The following is a 21,943-nucleotide window of genomic DNA, read 5'->3' as shown; positions in this document are numbered from 1 at the left end:
AAATAGAAGTGCTAAGCGATAAGAGTAATAGTATTAAGTATTTAATCTCTTAGTAGTATATCTTATTAGTAAAGTATTAGTTTAATAATAATAAATAAGCTTAATCTATAGACTTTTATAACTTATATTATATTTTTAATAATTATTTTAGCTTTTATTTAAGCCTTTTTAATTTTCTTTAGGTTTTTAATAAATATTAACCTATTTATATAAATTAAAATTTTAATAAATCTTTAAATTAAAGGTTTTTTTAAGATTAGGTTTTTTAATTTAATAATTTATTTTATAGACTTAGATATTATATATTAAAATATATATATTTTTAATACTTTTAATTTATTTCTAATACTAATATCTAATAGCTAGGTAATTAATAAAGTAGCTAATAGCTTATTTATTTAATACTTAAACTTTTAAATATGCAGGCCTATTTACTCTAATATCTACTCTTATCCTTAGGAAAAAGCTTATATTAAGAACCTAAGATTTAAATTTATTAAATTTTAATTTACGCAGACAGATTAATCGTTATTAAAAGCCCTGAAGAAAATGAGGAAGCTGGGCATAACCTAAAAATAAGTACAAACATAGCCATAATAAAAGATGCTTCTTTCAAGCGACGTAGGCAGCAACTTCTTTCTCTTCCAACCTCAATTAACTATTTAGCAAGCCCACAACACCACACCTTAACAGTTACCACCATCCCATCAATTCACCACGACGCCAAGTCAAGAGTAAGTAAATACCCGTCCCTTGCTCCATTGGATATTCCAAGAATCAACATATTTTGTTCGAGAGCTGACTGTGCATAACAGTGGAGTCACTCCACAAAAGTGACTTGAGAGACACAAAAGAGCTGCGATACGAATATGCTGCGAAGATCGAGGAAGCAATCCGCATGATGGAAAAAGATTACCAAATGACAGCAATGGACGCTTCGATCATACTGCTAGTCCCCCTGCAAGATCTGAGGCCCGGGGGCTTTCTCGACCATGAGGGAACGTTTCTACAGAGAGCTCTAGAGCATATATCATCTCTAGTAGGACAATGTTAGTTTTTTACCCATATTCAAATGTACATGCTAACCTATTCAAGTCTGTCTAAGGTCAACGGAAGATTGCATGGATTTCATTGATTCGTATAAGAAGTCTACGGTTCGGCCGCTTGACGTGCCAGCGCCCGACCCAAAGAAGCAACAAACCTCATTCGCCCAAACAGACAAACAACCTGACTCGAAAGAGTCCCCCCGAAGTGATTCCGAACCTCAGACTGTCCTCAGATATTACGAAAAGCTTCTTGATGGACGTCCCCAACAACACGAGGTTGGTCGCAGCAGACTGGAGAGAGACCGTTGCTGCGAACGGGATAAATATCAATGCGTGTTCACGGCTACATCAGATGGACAGGCAATAAGACCAAGGCTAATAGGGATAGAATGGCACCAGCTGTGGTTTCCGCCTGCAGAGCCTTTGAAGCGTTCTTTACCGGACAAGCGCAGGATGACCTCTCCGTGCTACTACTTGATGAACCTGACTTGGGAAGTTCTGACAAGTTGTGGAATATGTTATATATCAACAACCATCTTTATCCTCCATGGAGGCGAGCATTTTGTGGTCTAAAATGCTTGGGCATCTTTCCTCAGAAGGAAGGACAAAAAGATGGAAAGTGGGGTGTCCACGTTCAGTTCAACTGGCTATACCGCCGCAATGGGAGTCCTGAGAGATTGATATACCTGGAGAACGAAGCCAATGGTATGAAAGAGATGGCTGAAATGCAGATCAAACACGAGGATGACGGAGGACCGGCGCCCAAGGATTCAGGCACACCTATAATCTCCGGGCATACTGCCGTCATAAGCATGCCTGAAGACGACGCAATTAAGTGTAAGATGATGCTGGAACTTCAATGGGACCTGGCTTGCATTGCAGCTATGAGTGGTGGAGCCGAACATCCTGAGCTGCTTCCCAAGCCCGAGACTTTGTTTGCTGAGTTGATGCATGAGTTCAAGGATATAGGATTTAGGTTTAGGAACCGGAGATAGTTTCTTTAGCCTATAGTACTTGAACAGAAGACACAGATTATTTTCTATTCTAGCCTAAAACGTTGAGGCGTCACCATAGATATGAGACTGTCATCAGTTTTCTCAATGCTCGTATGATGCACGAAAGCTGACTGTGCATAACAGTGGGGCCATCCCATCCCCACTTGTACTTCTGTAACATCTGATCTCAAATCTTCAACACGAGTATTCCAATCTATGCCATTAACTATTACTTGCCATCATGCCTCTGTTTCAATATTCTGCTCTTAACTCTAGGCAAATTCGGTTCTTAGCTTTGCACCCTGGAGCCCCTCAAGATCCTCTTGCTGGAACACTCTTTGTTGATGATCTCAATCAAGACGGGGAGCTGCCCTACTATGAGGCATTATCCTACTGTTGGGGAGATCAGTCATCGCCAGACACCATCACACTCAAAGAGCGAGTCTGGTCTGGCGAAGGATGCAATCTTGACATCGGGGGGAATCTAGCCGCAGCTTTACGGCAACTTCGCCACCCCCAACAAGAGCAAATCATCTGGTGTGATGCTATCTGTATCAATCAAAACGACCTCACCGAGCGTTCGTTGCAAGTAAAACGCATGACTGAGATCTATAGCCTTGCTGCCAAGGTTATAATATGGCTTGGTCCTGAAACGTCTTGGTCGACTACTGCCATGAATACCCTACGATGGGCAGGGAATCAAATCAAATCATTGAATTATTCAGTTGAGCATACTACTATGTATTACAACTCTAGGGAGACAGCAGACCCTCGGATTCATGACCCAGAAACCCCTCTTCCACTCAGTACGGAACAATGGAGAGCTATAGAGCACCTGCTGGACTTGGATTGGCATAAGCGCTTGTGGACGCTTCAAGAAGTAGCGTTGGCCGACCAAAGGACTTGTACTGTTGTCCTCGGCCACGAGAAAATGCTTTGGGCGTCGTTTAAGGATACCCTGCTGTTTGTGTCTACATTCAAACAGCCAGCACCTGATTTGAGACTTGATCCCGCTCGTTACAGCTCTAATGTAACAGCCTTCACCATAAAAGCTCAAATTAAAAACTACCGGGGTAATTGTACTTGGATGCCTGCTATTCTATGGTCGTCGACTTTCCAATGCTCTGACGACCGAGACAAGGTATTTGCTTGCCGTGGCTTGGTAGAACCTGAAGCAGCCCGGGCCATTGAAGTTGACTCTACTAAGTCTGCCAAGGAGGTTTTCGCTTCAGTATGCCTTGACACTCTTTCCCGAGAACAGTCGCTCCAGTTTCTGGGCTACTGTAAAGCGCCTGTCAGTCCGAGCTGGGTAGCTGACTTGGGGAGGCCATTCGCCTTAGCCGTGACTGATGGTAACGTTGCTCCGAAGTCCATTCCTGAAGCACGTCTTGCTGAACCTGGGGTGCTAGAGGTAGCTGGAGTGTTGTGTGACGAGTTGGTCGGGGCTCCTCTTCTGATAACTGCAAAGGAGACTCCCCTACATACGCCTGCGGAATATCTTCGGGTAATTGCCGATGCAGTGCAAAGTCTGTGTAGTAAGGATTTGCTACACGATGACAGGCACCTCGATCCGTTGATTATGGCATTGACATATGGATCTGTCCGTGATTATTACATTGAGACATTGGACCCAACGAACAAAAGCCCCCTCCGCTCCATTGTGGACTGGCGGAAGAAAATACGTGGGCTGATAAGTGGCGACTTGAAAGATGTCCATGATACCGTAGATTTGGATGAGGTATATAAGCGCTCTATTCCTGGAGAGATATATGCAAGTGGGTGCATGAAGACTGAGAAAGATTGCTACATACGAGTTCCACCAGAGAGCCTCAAGGGTGACTTGGTGGCAGTCATTCTTGGTTTAGATCAACCGCTGGTGCTACGTCCAGGGACCAAACCGAACACATACTCTGTTATAGGCTCATGCTACCATCCGGAACTTGCAGACGGGACAGCCCTACTTGGAAGTGAGTTTTCTGGCTGGGAGAGACTATGGGATCGGGGTTCATTTCAGACTGCTTTCCACAAAGAGGGAAATTTGCGTTACACCAACCCACGGCTTGACAATGTTCCTCTCGAGAATGGCTTTTACGAAGTCATTCAGACAATCAACGGTCGGAAGATTCCCCTCTGGTTGCATAAAAATAACGATGTCAAGGATCCGCTGAAAGATCCTCGTATGAGAGAAGAGGCATTGTTGAAGAGGGGTGTGCCAGTGAAGAGGCTTCAGTTGATATGAGAAATGTGAAGCCCGCGGTTACGTGCAACTAGCTAGGTAGATTGTTGGGGAACAGAAAGGTTCGTCTAGCAAACAATGGCAAATAGCATATAACGTAAATTGATCCACTGATTTTGTTCGTTGTGCTTCCCATAGATGTTGTTTCTGGCACCTAACCTAGGGCTAGCCAGGATCGCTAGGCAACAGAATTAAATATTGGGTCTTTCTCCATACCAAGACAAGTCGAGAGAAGCTGTGAGACATGCCGTGGTACTGAATGTCGGGGCACACTGGGTCATGTTCCACCAACTGCAGATTACAAAGCCTTGGCCGTGTTGACGATCTTTTGAGTTTATTTAAACATTGTGTAAGACAGAAACTTGGCTTTGTTGGTGTGAAAAGACATGCTTATTCTTCCACGTGCAACAAACTCGGGGTGACCAAAGACATCCATACACATTTGGATATCCGATGTCACTTTTGCAGTGAAAAAACTTGCTGTAAGACAAAGCAAATTGACGTCAAGAACAATCCATGTTTGCTCGACAGACTCTGACGCACGCCCAGCCTAGCGCCAAGATACCCTTGTCGCGTGAGGGTCACCGATTTAAGCTTAATCGAGTAGACTTTTGGAAGCCCCACGGACAAGGGTCGCGTTCCTCTCAGGGCTAACGATCGTAGTGCGGGAGAGACATCTTTTAGTTTGGTGGGTGAACGGATTTAACAGGTTTGGTGAACCCGATGATCGCTGGTTGATCAATTCAGCTAGAATCGAACTTTGTTTTAGAAATTTCACGACCGTCTGTGTCTTGAGGTTGGGGAAGCACGTGCTTATCCAGTGCCTGCCCGCTGTGGAATTAAAAAGGAAACACCAAAGTCGTCCATCAAGGGAAGGACCCCACTGTGAAGAAAACAACAATCACACAGCATAATTCTTCCCCTTTCAACATTGTTACATCCGCCGCGTCATCCCCAAGAAATTTGCCAACCCCGACATCAGCAGCAAAAAACACCAGAATGAGCACTTCTTTCTCACGTACTCTGGGCCAACGTCATAAACCGGGTTGCCCAGACAAGGATACACCGAGCCTTGAGCCGCGCCCAGCCAAACAAAACGGTACTACAACATGTCGATCATCTTGGCGAACTCTCCACTCCTCCAGCATCAAACGCGTTGCTCATCCTGTGGAGAATGCCCGAATGCTGGGATGAAAATGTATTAATTGCGAGCATTTTCTCCAAATTTTTCTTTCTTCCCGTTACATTCAGAGCAACCCATCCGATCAACAGGAATCCGGGGCCCCAATCATTTCCCCAGATCCCAAGGCTTGTCGGTTTGCTTTTGTGGTCTCTATTTTGTCTTGCCAAAACAAACACCTCTGATCAACCGGCATCATGCCGTATCCAAAAGTGGACAACGAAGCTCCAAACCCGGAGGATTACATCAATGACAGCCATCGCAACTCTAGCAGCAATGGCACATTTATCAATGACAACCCCAATAACATTGGCGGCCAACGTCGCGTCTCCAAGGCTACTCTACTACGCAATCCTCTTGCAGGCATGACCCGAGCAGAGCTCCTTGCTGATGTTGACGCTTTCGTCGACTCCAAGGGTCTCCAAGAGCATCGCGAGGACTTTCGAAAGGGAGCTCTTGTCGCTCAGGTCAACAACACCCCAGGAGGATTTGAGAAGGTTGACATTGTCACCGAAGAGGAAAAGGCTGTTCTCCGAAAGGAAGAGACTTCTCGATGGCACCAACCCTTTGCGTTGTACTTTCTTTGCACACTCTGTGCTGGATCTGCTATTGTACAGGGTATGGACCAGACCGCTGTCAACGGTGCTCAAGTGCGTTTCCAATCACAATCATATCCTTTCAGGTTCTAACAAAAATCCAGGAATTCTACTTTGAAGAATTTGAGATCGAAAACGAATGGATGAAAGGCTTCCTTAACGGGGCTCCTTACCTCTGCTCTGCCCTGATCGGATGTTGGACAAGTCCTATTCTCAACAAATACACCGGCCGCCGCGGAACTATCTTCATCTCTTGTGCTATCTCAACTATTACTGGTTTCTGGATGGCAGCTACCACCCAGTCAGTCACTCTTTCCTATTCTTAGTTCCACACCACTAATGTTTCCATAGCCTCGCAAACTTCATTGTTGCTCGTTTAATGCTCGGTTTCGCTGTTGGTGCTAAATCCAGTACCACCCCTGTCTATTCCGCTGAATGCACACCTAAGAATATTCGTGGTGCTCTCACAATGATGTGGCAGATGTGGACTGCTTTTGGTATTGCTCTTGGGTTTGTTGTTTGTGTTGCCTTTGAGAATGTAACATTCATTGGCGGCCCAACCTCTCCCTGGCGATGGATGATGGCTTCTACATCTGTGCCTCCACTGATTGTCATGCTTCAAGTCTACTTCTGTCCGGAGAGTCCTCGTTGGTACATGGAACGGGGGAATTATAGCAAAGCCTTCCGTTCTGTTCGGAAGCTTCGATTCAACTCTGTTCAAGCCACCCGAGATATGTACTACGCCTATAAGCTACTTGAGATCGAGCGCAGTGAAAGAGAGGGTCGAAATCTGGTCAAGGAATTCTTCACTGTTCGCCGAAACCGACGTGCTGCCCAGAGTGCCTGGTTCTGCATGGTAAGTCGAATCACTTCTTGTCTTATAACAACGGTACTAATGACGGCAAGTTCATGCAACAATTCTGTGGAGTAAATGTGATCGCGTATTACTCTACCTCCATCTTTCGTAATGCAGGTTACAGCCTGTCCAATGCCCTTCTCGTTTCCATGGGAGGAGGCATCATCAATTTCCTCTTCGCCATTCCTGCCATCTACACTATTGACACTTTCGGCCGAAGAAACCTACTTCTTGTTACCTTCCCTCTCATGGCGGCATGTCTCTTTTTTACTGGCGGCGTGTTCAACATCAGCGACGAGCAGACTCTCATCGGCACCGTAACCACAGGTCTTTATCTCTTTATGGCTGTCTATTCACCTGGTCTCGGCCCTGTCCCCTTTACCTACAGTGCGGAAGCATTTCCTCTTCATATCCGAGATATCGGTATGGCATCTAGTACTGCCATTACATGGGGATTCAACTTCATCATCAGCTTCACCTGGCCAGCCTTGGAACGAGCATTCGGTATAACTGGTGCGCTCAGCTGGTATGGAGCTTGGAACATCTTTGGTTGGACCTTTTGCTACTTCCTTCTCCCCGAGACAAAGAACTTGACTCTCGAAGAACTCGATATGGTTTTTGGTGTGAGCAACCGAGAACACGCATCTTACTACGTGCGAAAGTTTCCTTGGTACACAAAGAAGTACTTCCTTCGCCAGGATGTTCCTCCTTTCCCTCCTCTGTACGAGTTTGCTGCCAATGATGGCCACTACCCCCAGGAGAAGCCTGACACAAAGCATGTTGAAGGAAGCAATTTCACTCATGACTCTGGAGACAAGGAACTCATCTCAGAGCGTAGATAAAGTTCCCTTGGATGGAGAGCTATTTAGGATCTTGATTTGATGGGATATTCTGACACATCTGAAATAGTGAGGGGGTTGTGATAGAGGACATCAAGAAATCTATACATATCAATGACATATTACCACCATTTCCGAAATCTCGATTTATGTGATGATGTTCGATTCGTAAAGTTCCAGGACCATCATCCTTCATACAGTATTCAGAATATATACGACGCGCAGATGGTGAATTGGAGCCTTGCCAGCTCATTATTCTGAGCCTTCTTCAAAGATATAAGCACCATACAGCACCCCTCCGACTCAATGAGTAGTAGTCACATCGAGAGAGTACTAAACTTTATCACTAAAGCTTAAGAGCCTAAAGACAAAATTATTAGATCACTTTATCATCTTTAGACTATAGTTTTTAGACCATTTATTTTTATACTCTAAGACTCAGGAGGTTGCTATCCTTCCTGCTACAGATTACTTATCTACCTAGGCCCCGTTCTAACGAACGTAGTTGTCGAGTCAAAAGTGACACTTGTCTTAGAAGACCTAGTCCTGATGTAACCTTTAATTTGAAGATTTATTGGAAATTCAATATGTGCAGGCCACTTAAACTCTATCATGTATGATTTAAAAGAAGATCCTGTCAAGTCTTATAGCCCGCAAACTTCTTCCTCTTTCAACCTCGATTAATCTTCAAAAATCATTTGTCACCCGATCGATCCACTACCGGGTCACCGTCGTCATGGTTTTTCTGTTTTTTGTTTTTGTTTTTGGATTGGTCTCTTCTATTACGTCTAGGAACAGATGTGAATTTGGTTCTCGAAGAACATGACAGGAACCATGGGACTCCGGGAAGGATTCCCGAAACCGTCGCAAGCACGGCCTAGTGGGTAGCAGAAAAGTTGTCATCCCAAGTCTTATTATACAAATTGAATAGCCTAGGAAGTCTGATTTCCATAGAATAAATCTACGTCGTGATTCTGTCATATATGCTTCTAGTGGCCTACGGTCCAAGTACCAACCTCACAAAGGTCACAACCAATCTAGTCACTAAAATCGCTACTGTTTGGCATCACTGGTGAAGACGGGGTGGCACGTATTGAGATTTATTGATTGAATTAATACACAGTAGACTAGTCCTCTAGTTCCACCATCAGCTCCCATTAACCGGGCTCTTATACCGAAGTCCATGTCCTGTTCATAGCCTACCAAGAGCACAACCTCGGTGACATTGACAGCGTCGTAGGCGTCACATGTGAGCAATACCACCGCTATAACAGCGTGGTTTCATTTCGCATCCAGACATGGAGAAAGGTGCTGCCTTGTGGCGTTCAGTGATAATGCTGGTTCCGTCCAAGCGGATCCTGAAGTCCTTCAGGCCATCCAATAGGCTCGACGCCAACATAGTTGACGATCTTGGACCTGTAGACGTCCTGGAGGTGACGCATCACGAGGCTCCATGATTCCTCGGTCGGGTTCCCCAGGGCATGGGAAGCTGCTTCGATAGCAGCCCAAACCTCATGTCCCTGCTTGGGTACCTGGTCCTTGAGCTCGGTCCAGATTAGCAGCGCGTCTCGCTTGTCTTTGTCGTCGAATACGCCAAGCATACGAGCGGCATGGTCCGGGGCAAACTTCATGGCTTCGAAGTTGGGATGCTTCGATGACAATTTGGAGGACCAAAAAGGGTTTCCAGCTTCGATGACGCCTTTCATGAGACTTTCGAACACGATATCAGCACTCACAAGGAGTTCAAGCTTCGTGGTATTCGCAGATCGTAGATCTTGTCGTAGACGTTCCCATTCGTTGGCGAGGATGTGTTGTCCGTCGAGAAACTTGAGGATTTGTGTTGCATGTTCGCTGGAGATGATCGACCGGTCCATGAAAAATGAACGAAGGGTGAGAGTGGAAGCCCTGAACTCGGTTCGACGTTTGTTCTCGATGTCCCCCTCTTCAACATTGTCGAGAACATTATTGGGCTCCGCCATTAGGCCCTCTGAACGGACGGTCAGTTCTTTGTCTTGCTTGTAATCCTTCTGTAGTGGGCTTGCATACTTTGACCAGCGGCGTCTTCGTCGTCGTGGTTGCTTGTCATTGTTATAGCGATGGGGCGTGATTTCTTTGAGGGAGTTTGGTACGTTGGTAAAATGAAGAGGAGAGAAAAAACTTATATCTCCGCGTGAAGGGTGTTTGTTGATGATGTGCTGCTTCAATAAATGCTTTTTGTTTCTTCGGCTTCCTAGTAGCTGGCTGCCAGCTGTCAGGCAGTGCGACGGCAGCCGCACTTTCCCAAGCAAACAGGGTTGACTACAGAGGTTCTGATCTCTTTTTAGCACGCATTGACACTATTGTATAAATTAACCAACAGTAAATCATCATTTGCATCTTCAGAATATAATCTGCCGAAGCCCTCCAAAACCAACCCTCTACTTGTCATTCTCTACCCCAGCAAATTCCTCTTCGGCCTAACAGCCGCCTCCGGCCAAATGGGAGCTCATCTGCACCCCCCAAGAGGGACAGTCCCCCGTGTCCGTAAATTAATAAGAACATCGGTGTCCGTTGTTGAGGTGTTCTCGGCAACAAGCAAATAAAGATCGAGATTCTAACTTGGTGATCAAGGAGAGCTGCCCCGTTCCACAATGACTACTTCGTTGATCTTGAGAGGCTCTTTGTTTTTGATGGTTATGATCACTCTAAGTTGAGACCGTCCCATGTGATGGCCAACTCATCGGGATCCCGTTGTAGGTCCTCGATTGTCTTTCCCATCTCCTTCGCTAATTCGAGGCGTCGCGAGTTTCGATTTGTAATGGCCTGCATCGTGTGGTGGCTCATCAAATTGTCCATTGGATATGGAGGTTTGTAAGACAAAGGGTTTCTCTCTTCTAGACCTACAGAGGCTGATTTGTGCGGCCCTGTATCGGTTCCTGTGACGTCCTTCAAAGCAGACCCAAAAGTCTCTGTATCAGGTTCTCGGTTGGTTTCCCGTGGTCGCGGGTTTGAAAGCTCTCGATGTTGTTCTTCAGCCCTACGCATTTCTCGCGCGAGTGCCCTGACACCGGCAGCTGCGAAGCGATACTCTTTGCACTTCATGAATAATTCGTCCAGTGCGGTGTATGGGGTTCCTTGAGCCACGTCAAGCGGATCTCCTCCAGCAATGCCGATCATCTGCGCTCGAATTTGGCATAGAATCTCCAATTCAAAATCGTCAAGGCTCTCCATCATAAAAATATGAGTGGACAGCCACTGGAGCTGATGGGCCCTAACGCTTCTTACATCTTCGATTGTCTGGCGGATCTTCTCGAATTCACAGAGAATCTTCTCATCGTCCATTGTCGGGTTTCCTTCGATTCCTGTTAGCTCTTTGTCTTTTTCGACTATTCTTTTTTTTTTTTGGAGAGGTCTACATACCGTTTTTATCCATATCGTACTGTTCAGCTGGTTACTCTACCCCGTGTTGACCTCTCCAATATCGTATAGCTCTTGGCACTCTAAGGTTTTGGGTTTTTCTTTAGAGGCACAGATTTCTTGAGGGTGTGATTTGTGCTGAAAATGAAGAGGGAGGAAGTAAATTTATTTTATATCTCATTCGCCGATTGATGTCTGGCTGCGTGAATGCTTTCTTTCCTCTTCAGTTTGCTGGCCGCTGCCTGGCAGTGCGACGGTAGCAGTACGCGCTACTAGGTGATTCCTGGCGAAACCAAGTTTAAGTTGCACAAGCTCTGATATTCACAGCAATCGGTAGCTTTCTTATCAGTGTCTTGGCCCGGGTGCTTTGAAATGGTTGAACGGTTCTATCTTGTAACCCCTTTAAGCACGTCGTGACATGGCGGCTCACTCCTTCAACCATCAGGATTTGCAAACCCAGTATCTCTTACGCCGTGTTGTTTGTGCTCACAGCTTCTTCATCCATGTTGCACTTGGAATGGACGCTGTACTTTGCTAAGAAATCTGAATTCTACATCGAAACTCCATGTTTGTCAGTGACAAGATTGCTCTCAAATTTGTGACTTAAGGTATCACCCGCAAATAACTTAATTCAATACCGCCCTTTGTAACTATGTATGTTTTCCAAGTACAGAAACGAGTTGATAACAGTAGGCATGTATGATCATAGACGAATGTTACTAAAGGAGTATTGACGCTAATATCTTTTTGGCACTAATGAAGTAGACCATGAGCTAATGACCCAAACTGCGGTTGGTCATCACCTCTACGACACTACATCAGGACAAATTGCTAACTATTAATGTGTTTGTTGTACTTGCCATAATGATAGAGCGCATTAATATCCCGTCAAGATCCAATATATCACAGAACCAATCAGCGACTATGCCACACTGGTAATGCCAGTCGTCGAAAGTATCTGCAATAACAATAATCCAGGCCATGTTTTAGTCTTTCTTCACTTCGGTCAACAAATTAAAGTTGTGACAGGGAAACTCCGAGCCGCCAACCTCAGCCTCAAGACACTCAGAGACCAGACACGTCAGAACTCGTCATCAAGTTTGAAAAGAGACAGTGCAGGTGCATTGTAGCGACCAATATTCCCGAGCCCAACATCAGGGTTGAAGGAATGGTCTACATTGTTAGTAAGTACTCTTCACACTCTGAAGGATTATCTCTGACTTGTACCAGACAGCAGGCCAATTCGCACATTGGAATACATGAGTACGTTCTTCAGGTCTCAAATTTTGAAGATCTCTGACACGCAAAGAACCGGTCGTGCTAAGAGACCCTAGCCAGGCATTTTCATCAGCCTTACACTGCGGAGACGTTCACGACACAGTCTCAGATGCCCTCCAAGAACCTTGAGAGGTGGATCAGCTTGTCGTTCAAGGTCCAGACGGCTCAGAGCGGTACCAGTAGCGTCATATTAGTAGCTGCGACTAATAGAGTTGCTTTGCGAGATAATCTCGACAACCGTTTCGGCCGTTTCGCTGGACTTGCCTTTTGTGAGACCCAGGTGGTGGTAGTATAATGCCGCCGTGGAGCACTAACAGTTCGCAAGTCCTATATCCGATCACTTATCATAACTGTATGCGTTTTTAAGTACCTCCATTTGACCAAGGCCCTCTCCTGTGGCACTCTCGATAAATGGTGTCATGGGACACTCATCAGCAATACTAGATTGGAGGAGGTGATCACCAACCGAATCGGCTTGACTGGTCTTTGTCGGTAGCCTTACAGCGGCGAGCCCTCGTCTTCGCCATTCGACGATGATCAGTTCTCTTCTAATACAGGCCGTCAATGAGCTGTGCATGATAACCCACCAGTATATGCGTCATTGTGCTGTTGTCCACATCGAATTCGTGATGTTCTAAGGCAGTCGGCTAAAACGCACTCAACAAATGCTTGCGGTGGTTTAAATGTCCAGTGCATAGCAGAAAATAAACCCTCTCGGTTCCAAGGTATAACAATAAACAGCTTGACAGTATGGCTTAAGTAGTGTAACTAGATTTCTCTTTCGTGAAGATGCAACATGTTGGCATAAGGGAAACGGAAGATGGGATTTAGCAGGCAAAGGTCATCATGTGATCATCGTAGCCTCTCAGCCTCATCAACCTCTTGACCATAACTCCACGTTTGAGAGTTCTCAAGCACATATTTCGCACACCATTCCGATGACTGAAGGTTTGATTACTACCAAGATTAAAAGTTAGTCTTTACGAAATATTTGCCCGAATGCTTGCAATGCCAATGTCAGTTGTACTCCAAAACGGGACTAGCGGTGTTCCTTACGTACAGCTTGTGTTAGTAACAAAGCGGGTACATTTGACTGAGACAACATTAGTGATGGAATTATGAGTAAAAAGAATATGTTACTGGTCGAAATACTGTCAAAAAAGTCATAAGATGATATTGATGGGGACTAACGAGGGGAAACACTCTTGGTGAGCGGATACTGGGGAAGTTAACGGGAATCTCCCCACCGTTCACCGAGATATATCACTATCGACGAACCCTTCTTCCTTTCGTCCGAGTTTGTATCAAGATATATCGCATTTAAATATTATCCAAATGCCTTCAAGAATAGTCCAAGAGTCCAACGGATTGATAGACTCAGTCAACATTGTCTCAAGATTTCTCGCGCTCGAGCAGATCTACAGCGCCAAAGACCTCGACACCTACCTTCAGAAGCTTGACCAATCAAATGATAAGGCATCAACCGATGTGATCGTCCTTTGTGCTTCGGCGATCTTAGCGATCCCGGAAGCAGTGTTCGAGTGGGCGGTCCAACAACAAACCTGTCCCGAAGCACGAACAAGGAACACAATTCTTGTTCTATGTGGTGGCATTGGACCCTGCACGCCATTCGTCTACAATGCCATAAAAGCCAGCAAGAAACATTGCCAAATGTTTGATGAGATAAATGGCAAGCCAGAGGGCCAAATATTAAAGACGATGGCGGAACGTTTTTACAGACTCGATATCAACGACAAAGACACCAGCAAGGCTAAAGACAACGGTTTCGATATTCTAGTCTCGGACCAGTCTACGGACTGTGGAGCCGATGCTCTCGAAACTCGAAAAGTCTTGGATGGTCACTGTATAAAATCTCCAAGATCAATTACCGTGGTGCAAGATCCTGCCATGAGCAATCGAACAGTATCGTCCTTCGAAGCCGTTTACAATGACCAAGAAGTACGGATTTCCAGTTGGCCGCAGATCAAGCCAGATCTCGAAAGACCCCAAGGAGATCCTGAGACTGGAAATAATAGCAAAATGAGAGAGCTCTGGTCCATGAATCGATTCTTGGACCGGATCATGGGAGACACGGCTCACACACCAAATGAGATGGGAACGGTTTCGAAGAAGAATGTTGATATCCCAAATGAGGTGGAAGATGCTTGGTCTACTATAATGGAGAAGAATAGCTTCAAAGTATCTTGTTAAATTAAATAAAAAACTTTCTCGTGCATGGACAGTCTTATCGCAAACTTTCCGACATCTCAATGTACAAGTGATTATTGTTATTGCCCCGATCGATTTGAAGTATGAGTTTAGGACAAAAAGGGACTTTGCATAGGTAAGTTGAGAGCACCCTCTTATATAAGATAAAGGTGTAATGTAGGGCCCAAAGGGGCTATGGTTGATAAGCTACGGCCTGTTAACTGAATGTATGAATAAATCTAACATTTAGGAGGGATTTAGAGTCCAGAAACGCCTATGATGTTGCCTTTCTTTATCACATCATGTGACTCCTGACCCATTAACCTTATTTTATTAGACCAATCCGGTCTGCATTCATCTTCAATAATTTACAAGGGTATCATGCAATCCTGTCCTAATTGATTATTTTCTTCACTGCAATTTTAACCCCTTCTCTGGCCTTGCTGGTATTCTAGGCTTAAGTAATCAACTTGGCGGAGCTCTTCACTACAATTTTGGGTCGTTCTGAGTCTTTGGATTGTCAAGTCTCTTGAATCCTTTTGTTTTATCTTTTCATTCCAAAGAAATCCGAAAACTGAGATCTCTCTTACTTCGATATACTGAATGAATGAGATTAGAAGTCAAGCACCTCAATCAATGCGTTGGTTTCGGTTACGCAGATCAGAATGCATATTTAACGACGTCACATGATGCACCGCAGGTGAAGAAGTCACTAAAATGATTGGATCTCGGACGTGGAGTCGAGCTATACATATCTCAATCCCGGCCCGGACAAATCGCAACATCACCCTCTAATCAATACCTCATCTCACCGCAACTCCCCGCCAGCTCACTATCTATCAAAAACAATCAAAATGGCATCATCTCTGCGTCGTTTCACCCTCGTCTTCTACGTCCCACCCGCCAACGCCGCGGCATGTAAAGCCGCCATCTTCAAAGCCGGTGCAGGCCGCTATCCGGGACCCGGCGGCTACACTGAATGCGCGTGGCAGACATCCGGTACTGGGCAGTTCAGACCGGGCGATGCGGCGAACCCGGCGATCGGGAAGGTTGGGGAGTTGGAGGAGACGCCTGAGGTTAGAGTCGAGACGTTGATTGTTGGGGAGGATACTACCAGAAGTGCGGTTGCTGCGCTTAAAGAGTAAGTTTTCATGTGTCTAATTGAGGGAAGACATGTTGTTGATCTGTTGTAGGGTGCACCCATATGAAGAGGTTCCTTATCTTGTTTATCGAGTTGAGGACTTTTAATTGTCGCCGAACACGACTTGGTATGGGGACATGATCGGCTTTATTGAGGTAAATCAAATCCATGCTGATGTGATCAAAGGATACTCGTGCGAGTGTGTATGTAATTGAGAGTAAATGAATTGAAGACTAGGGTATTATGAAAATTGAAATTATCATCATTGCCATTTCGCATCATGCCATAAATTCCAAAATTATGCAACAAGTACTTTTGTCAGCGGTAGAAGCGTAGTCCATCTTTCACCAGGCTTCCTTCCCCATATTCTCTTTAACGACTCAATTCCCTTGAGCAAATTGCCAAACCCACTCCTTGCATGATGTATTCGAAGAATATCCTCGAAATATTGTTTGTGTTCGTCAAGTTGTGCATCAGACGCCGCTACAAACGTTGTCCAGATCAGCATGTGTGCTATTGGTGACGTTTGAGGTATTTGTCCGAGTGTTTTGATGAAGCGCTGGACGCGAGCTATCGAGCTTGGATTTGCGGGGATGGGATCGAGGTCGAAGAAATTCGTTGTTTGGTCGGATAGAACTTGTTGAAGATAGATATCTCGGGCCTGGTAGACGAGATCTGCGACTTGGTGAAAGAGAGGTGCGTGTTCGGGGTACAGTTGAAGGCAGTGGTTGAGACAGCCGAACAGTTGATCTGTTTGGGCCTGGGATGAGATCATTTGAAGACCCATTTCTTCACCGAGATGTGGAGCGGCGTAAACTCGGATTCTTTGATTGTGTAAGTGTACTTCCATATGTCTACTGTCGAAAACTTACTTGTGTAGTTCACGCATGATGAAACCCGCCAGGATACCAGTTCCCAGCCCTTCCTTGCCGCCGATCGCATCCAGTGCAGACTCAAGCATTCGTAGAAGCATCGGAAAGTCCGAGCCTCCAGTGACAAGGTCAGAAGTCATGAGCAGTAGCAAAGTGATCAAGACCGAATGTTGTGTAATTTGGTCCCGGGAGTTGAGTTCCTGTCGCTTCCGTAGACCTTGAAGAGTTCGACTAAGAAGTACATGTGGGTCAGGCACATAAGAGTCGTATGAAATGTTGCCGAAAGGTAGATACTTCTGTTCGCTCTGCTTTAGACTGTTTTCGAGTCTGTTGATATGGAAATGGAATGCCGAGACGGTGAGGACGGCGTTCATCACCAAATCGTCTTGCTGGGCCAGAGGGAGGAGCAAGTGGCGCCAGTCATTGTGAACACCGTCTATGGCCACCATCTCAGTTGATATACATTGTGAGACTGGTAGTGTTAGCCAGACATGATGATTCTTTTTCGTTCATGACTCACAAGTCAGAAATAGGTTCCGCTTCCATGCTGGCGTACTTTCTTGGATGTCGTGTAAGAATATAGTGCAAAAGACGGTATGGTCGTCTAATAGCCCGATTTGCTGAGTAATGAGATCTCGGATTTCTGGTTTTGAGGATTGCGTCGCAGTTTCGAAGTCGCAGAGCTGGTCGTCATCGTGAGGTAGAGATGCTGTTTCCGTTGGCTGAGTCGAACTTCGCTCATCTTCGTCTATGGTTGTGACTTTCCATTCGTTTCTGGAGCAAAATCAGCAAGGTGATCTTTTTTTCGTGGCAATATTGGACTTACTCTTCATAGACTTTGTCGATCGTCTTACCAGCCCACTTGCCTCTAGCAGCAACGCCTTTGTTGAAGCGATGTCGAATGCCCAAACCACTGCAAGTTAAACCTCTAGAAGTACACTTGCTACAACTAGGTTCAGTCCGATCGCAATGGATTCGTCGCTTAGAACACTCATGGCAACCTGTGCGCAAGTCAGCGAGTCGGTCAGGCGAAAGTGAGGCTGCACCCACCTTTCGTCTTTGGCACGTATGCACGTTTCTTTGGCGGCATCGGACTCGGGAAATAAGACGGAAAGAGCGAAAGAGATCGGCACTTGGCGCTGAAGACTCGGTCTCTAAGGGAGATAAGGTCGTGGATTGAGGGGGCCGACCGTGAGAGTTGGGAAGAAAAAATAGATCTTTTTTCTAGAATGTTGCAAGCATCATGTCCGTCCTTCCCTTGCAGTAAATGCTGGTTAAGGAAGGACAATGATGACCGGTTGCGGGGTAGTTATCGATTGGAGCAGCACGCTAGTCGATCTTGGGGTAATCAGCTAAACCGAAAGAGGATGGTCAAAAGAGAGCACCTCCGATACGAACAAACACGTCAATCTCGAACTAAATATGAACTGACAAATCGTACTCATTGGAAAACAAACATTTATTTCGTGTCTTGAATCTTAGAGAGCTAGGCAGCTCAATGCATTTTTACCCGTTTCGACAAGAGACAATACGCTTATCGTGAAAAAGTATTGAATTTAAAAGGCGGGCCGCTAGCATCTCACAAACCTTGAAGGGGGATCTGACAAATAACATTTGGGGGCCGTTCACTGCAATTTTAACTCCCTCTGGGCTGACAACAGGGTAGCATAGTCTCATCGCGACATCTTCGAGTGAGTTAAAATTGCATTGAAAAATGGAGGCAAAGAAGATAACTACAAGACACGCGTCTTCGCATTCGGGATCGGTATTTTCACTCACAGCCCCTCTTGTGTAAATAAAGCAACCACCCTGGAGAGTCATGGCCGAGGAAGAAATTAAAATTGCAAAGACAAAATCAGTACCTGTTATTTCTTTCTGCGTTTTGCTCTTTGCCTGAGTGCAAGCGACACGTTCACTGCAAATTTAGCCCACTGCACCTTCTGGTTGTTTGTTGAATGAATTTTGTGCTTTTTCTTAAAGATAAGAGTTGCTGCCTAGACTTGAAAGCTTCACTGCAATTTTAACCCTCTCCAAGCCTATGTGGTTTACAGATTGAGGGGAATTATGGGAGGTAGCACGACCACCGGCCATGACTTTAACAGGTACTATGCAAGAGTGAGTTAAAACTGCAGTGAAAGCAAAAAGGGCTGACCTGATGCCAATGTGTACTTGGCAATCATCTATTTTCTGCTTCAACTCCGATGGGTCTCCACCACAGATGGGCGAAGTAGTGGGCGAAGCAAGCTGACAACTCAACTAGAACTTGTCAGAGTGAGTTAAAACTGCAGTGAAGGCGAAAAGGGCTGACATTTGCCAAGACAATTATCGGGCGGAGCAAAGATACAGGCTGCTATTGCCCCTAGATTGTGTGTCCAGCACCCTGCCCGGTCTTTTACGCCGCTTCCACTGCAATTTTAACTCACTCTGACAAGTCGTTGTTGGCTCACTATTATATGAGCAAACGGAAATGGATTATCGTCCTGGTTTAAACACCACAACGTCAAGAGAGTTTTCACATATCAAAACACTTTTTGTCGCTCGTCAATTGTTCACTATAATTTTTAACTCTAACAAGTTGCAGTAACAAACATATGTCACTGTCCCTTGCAGATGCAATAGCCTGGCCCTGGCACTGAAGCATTGCAATAAGTCTCCGTAATCAGCGGTAAATCACAATCTCATTCTTTTCAAGGTTGGACGGAACGTCAAGACTTCAAATTTGCCAAAGTCAAAAAAAAAAAAAAAAAAAAAAAAAAAAAACTGGCAATAGCACACCCAAACTTGTTGATCCAAAGTCATTTTGCGAATGATAGCAAAGTCGAACTGGGGTGTGCGTTGATCGAGGGATAGGGCGTAGGGCGTAGGGCACTTCATAAGGCGCCTTTCACTGCGATTTTAACCCACTCTGAGTAGTCGTGGTGCATGCTACCCTGTTGTCAACCCATGGAAAACATTAAAGCCCGGAGGGGGTTAAAATTGCAGTGAAATTCCTTTCTCTATAGCCCCCCTGCCCCTAAAGTCGTACTTGGCGGGCAGCTTGCCTCGCTCTAAGAGGTTAGTTAGTGAGGATCGGACGGGACTACCCACCTATCTGCCAGCGATGTGACCTGCGCCTTGCGTAAATGACAATGCGCATCAACGGCAGCAAAGCCTGAGGTGGTTTAAAATTGCAGTGAAAAAGTGAGGCAAAAAGGAAGGCTTTCTTATCATCAACCCAAAGAATTAGGCCCCTAAAGTTTCGATTGTTAACAACATACGGATACAGTCGCGTATTTATCAACCAACGTAGCCCCACTTTATGTTTACTGAAGCCGAAGAAGTATGACGAACAACATTTCATCATCCAACGAGCCGCCGAGAAAAAGAGTTCGTCGAAGCAATGACACCAACTCACAATGCGCCGTATGCACACGCTTGTTCTCTCAATCAAGCCTACGGAGGCTCAATTCAAAAGTTGGACTGGCACATCAACCCCGCAACGCATGCGAAACTTCAATCACAGACGGTTGTGATTTATGTAGTCTGATCCTAAAAAAGGCTGTCGACCAATTTGGTGATACATGGGCAAGTCATGAATCTATCATCTTTCGGAACTTCAACCCTATGGAAGGACCCAGAACTCCTATATATACGCTACGAGGAATCGTTGAGAATGGAGATGGATGCATTACCCTCTATCCATTCGCGGAACGAGGTAACTTTCTGCCTCATTTTAATGTCATGGTGCTGATTGTATCCTACCAGATGATCCACTTCGGACATTAGTATCACGAAGGCCAATCTCTAGGGACGTAAAGAGCCCACGGGTCATCATTGCAGCCAAGAAACTCTTACATGACTGCCGAAGACTGGACAAACCTAGCGAGGGACACGAAGAATGTCGGTACTCAAGAGACGCTGTGCTTCCGACGCGCATCTTGAGAGTCGGTGTCAACGAGGGCGCTGCTTGTCCCATTCAACTTCATATCAACAATAGAGATCGCTGCGGATCTTATTTGGCTCTTAGCTACTGTTGGGGAGCCAAGCAGGAATCTACTGTAAACAGCAACCTTACACAGCTCGAACATGCGAACCAGAAAGACCTTGAAAAGGAAATCAAGATGGAACAACTAGAACAGACGATACAAGACGCTGTGTATATCACGAGACAACTTGGCTTCAATTACCTTTGGGTTGATAGGTTTTGTATCTTGCAAGACGATATCGAAGATAAGAAACGGGAGTTTTCCAAGATGGCAACAACTTACAAGAATGCTGTGGTTACATTGGCAGCTGGCACTTCTGAGAATGCTTCTGAAGGATTTTTGAATAGCAAGTTTTCGAAACAGAATCCGTTTCTCCCGGACCAAAGATTCAGCACTGCCATGGACAACGGCCGTACAGGCCACATCTACATCCCAAACAGTTCATATCAACCCAATCACCCTCTCGACGCCAGAGGCTGGACTCTGCAAGAATTCATGCTATCGTCACGAATGCTCATATTCTCAGACTATCAGCTGCTATGGCAATGTAAACAGACCCATCTTCAGAGCGTAACTGGCGATGATGATGGCTTGGAGTATCAACAAGGCATCGAATCTCTACCTTGGGTTGCCTTCGACGACATATCCAGTCCATCTTTTGGCGCGCACGATTCAGATAAGTTGTATCTATGGAAAACCATCCTTCGACAATACACCGAAAGAAACCTGACAAATGCCGAGGACCGGCTTCCTGCCATCACGGGTATCATATCTGAATTGCAGAATGTTTGGAAAGACACAGCTATCTACGGCCATTGGAAAGATTGGTTCGTTCAGCTATTGGTTTGGTACAAACCAGAATACGATCTAGGAAATGAGCGATATCTAAGGCGAGCCCCTAGTTGGTCGTGGGCTTCAGTAAATGGCAGAATTCACTTCGAAGAGCCGATAGAGAAGGAGGATGCCAAGATGGAGATTGTGACCGCCGCAAAGGTTACCATGTCTTGCCGTAGCGTATCGGAGGATGCCATTGATGAAGATATACGGGAGGAAATCGACGAGCACTTTGACCTTGTCAAGGCGGCACAAAAGTTTGAGACTAGAGGCAAGAAGTGCCACTATCTGCTTCTAGGCACGGCAAAGGAATCCGATGGATTCGAGAACGCAATAGCATTGGTGGTAATAGAGATAAGGAGTAGAGTATATCGGCGAATCGGACTTGCTATATTCGCGGATGATGAAGTTTGGTCCGAGGCAAAGCACCAGAGTATTGAACTGGAGCCGAAACATAAGTAACCATTCTGGGAATTATGAGAGATGGAATTCAGAATTTAG

General features: G+C 45.5%; 9 protein-coding genes across 9 annotated transcripts; 6 read left to right on the top strand and 3 right to left on the bottom strand.

The window, feature by feature from the left end:
* Window positions 1-603: 603 nt before the first annotated feature.
* On the top strand, window positions 604-2,041 carry FSST1_006327 (uncharacterized protein; the record flags this gene model as incomplete). Its single annotated transcript, XM_083232685.1, has 5 exons — window positions 604-621; window positions 671-734; window positions 816-1,049; window positions 1,096-1,381; window positions 1,435-2,041. The coding sequence occupies 5 exons, from the start codon at window positions 604-606 to the stop codon at window positions 2,039-2,041; spliced, it is 1,209 nt and encodes a 402-aa protein (XP_083089757.1).
* Window positions 2,042-2,282: 241 nt separating this feature from the next.
* Window positions 2,283-4,280, top strand: FSST1_006326 (HET domain-containing protein; the record flags this gene model as incomplete). The annotated part of the gene is made up of 1 exon (XM_083232684.1): window positions 2,283-4,280. The coding sequence occupies one exon, from the start codon at window positions 2,283-2,285 to the stop codon at window positions 4,278-4,280; it is 1,998 nt and encodes a 665-aa protein (XP_083089756.1).
* A 1,374-nt stretch (window positions 4,281-5,654) lies between these two features.
* On the top strand, window positions 5,655-7,751 carry FSST1_006325 (and other transporter-domain-containing protein; the record flags this gene model as incomplete). Its single annotated transcript, XM_083232683.1, has 4 exons — window positions 5,655-6,107; window positions 6,158-6,354; window positions 6,405-6,909; window positions 6,960-7,751. 4 exons carry the CDS (start codon window positions 5,655-5,657, stop codon window positions 7,749-7,751), a joined length of 1,947 nt encoding a protein of 648 aa, XP_083089755.1.
* A 1,322-nt stretch (window positions 7,752-9,073) lies between these two features.
* Window positions 9,074-9,834, bottom strand: FSST1_006324 (uncharacterized protein; the record flags this gene model as incomplete). Its single annotated transcript, XM_083232681.1, has 2 exons — window positions 9,074-9,735; window positions 9,795-9,834. The coding sequence occupies 2 exons, from the start codon at window positions 9,832-9,834 to the stop codon at window positions 9,074-9,076; spliced, it is 702 nt and encodes a 233-aa protein (XP_083089754.1).
* Window positions 9,835-10,427: 593 nt separating this feature from the next.
* FSST1_006323 (uncharacterized protein) lies at window positions 10,428-11,069 on the bottom strand (the record flags this gene model as incomplete). The annotated part of the gene is made up of 1 exon (XM_083232680.1): window positions 10,428-11,069. One exon carries the CDS (start codon window positions 11,067-11,069, stop codon window positions 10,428-10,430), a length of 642 nt encoding a protein of 213 aa, XP_083089753.1.
* A 2,688-nt stretch (window positions 11,070-13,757) lies between these two features.
* FSST1_006322 (uncharacterized protein) lies at window positions 13,758-14,633 on the top strand (the record flags this gene model as incomplete). The annotated part of the gene is made up of 1 exon (XM_083232679.1): window positions 13,758-14,633. One exon carries the CDS (start codon window positions 13,758-13,760, stop codon window positions 14,631-14,633), a length of 876 nt encoding a protein of 291 aa, XP_083089752.1.
* Window positions 14,634-15,484: 851 nt separating this feature from the next.
* FSST1_006321 (GTP cyclohydrolase 1 type 2/Nif3) lies at window positions 15,485-15,878 on the top strand (the record flags this gene model as incomplete). Its single annotated transcript, XM_083232678.1, has 2 exons — window positions 15,485-15,771; window positions 15,824-15,878. 2 exons carry the CDS (start codon window positions 15,485-15,487, stop codon window positions 15,876-15,878), a joined length of 342 nt encoding a protein of 113 aa, XP_083089751.1.
* Window positions 15,879-16,069: 191 nt separating this feature from the next.
* FSST1_006320 (Zn(II)2Cys6 transcription factor) lies at window positions 16,070-17,733 on the bottom strand (the record flags this gene model as incomplete). The annotated part of the gene is made up of 5 exons (XM_083232677.1): window positions 16,070-16,595; window positions 16,644-17,115; window positions 17,164-17,417; window positions 17,470-17,644; window positions 17,694-17,733. The coding sequence occupies 5 exons, from the start codon at window positions 17,731-17,733 to the stop codon at window positions 16,070-16,072; spliced, it is 1,467 nt and encodes a 488-aa protein (XP_083089750.1).
* Window positions 17,734-20,038: 2,305 nt separating this feature from the next.
* Window positions 20,039-21,904, top strand: FSST1_006319 (heterokaryon incompatibility protein-domain-containing protein; the record flags this gene model as incomplete). The annotated part of the gene is made up of 2 exons (XM_083232676.1): window positions 20,039-20,151; window positions 20,491-21,904. The coding sequence occupies 2 exons, from the start codon at window positions 20,039-20,041 to the stop codon at window positions 21,902-21,904; spliced, it is 1,527 nt and encodes a 508-aa protein (XP_083089749.1).
* Between the last annotated feature and the right edge of the window lie 39 nt (window positions 21,905-21,943).

The sequence above is a fragment of the Fusarium sambucinum genome, chromosome I (assembly GCF_050947815.1).
Source record: "Fusarium sambucinum isolate potato_lamoka chromosome I, whole genome shotgun sequence".
Taxonomy (NCBI): Eukaryota; Fungi; Ascomycota; class Sordariomycetes; order Hypocreales; family Nectriaceae; genus Fusarium; species Fusarium sambucinum.
The sequence above is the reverse complement of the archived record's forward strand: the minus strand, read 5'-3'. Positions and strand labels throughout refer to the sequence as shown.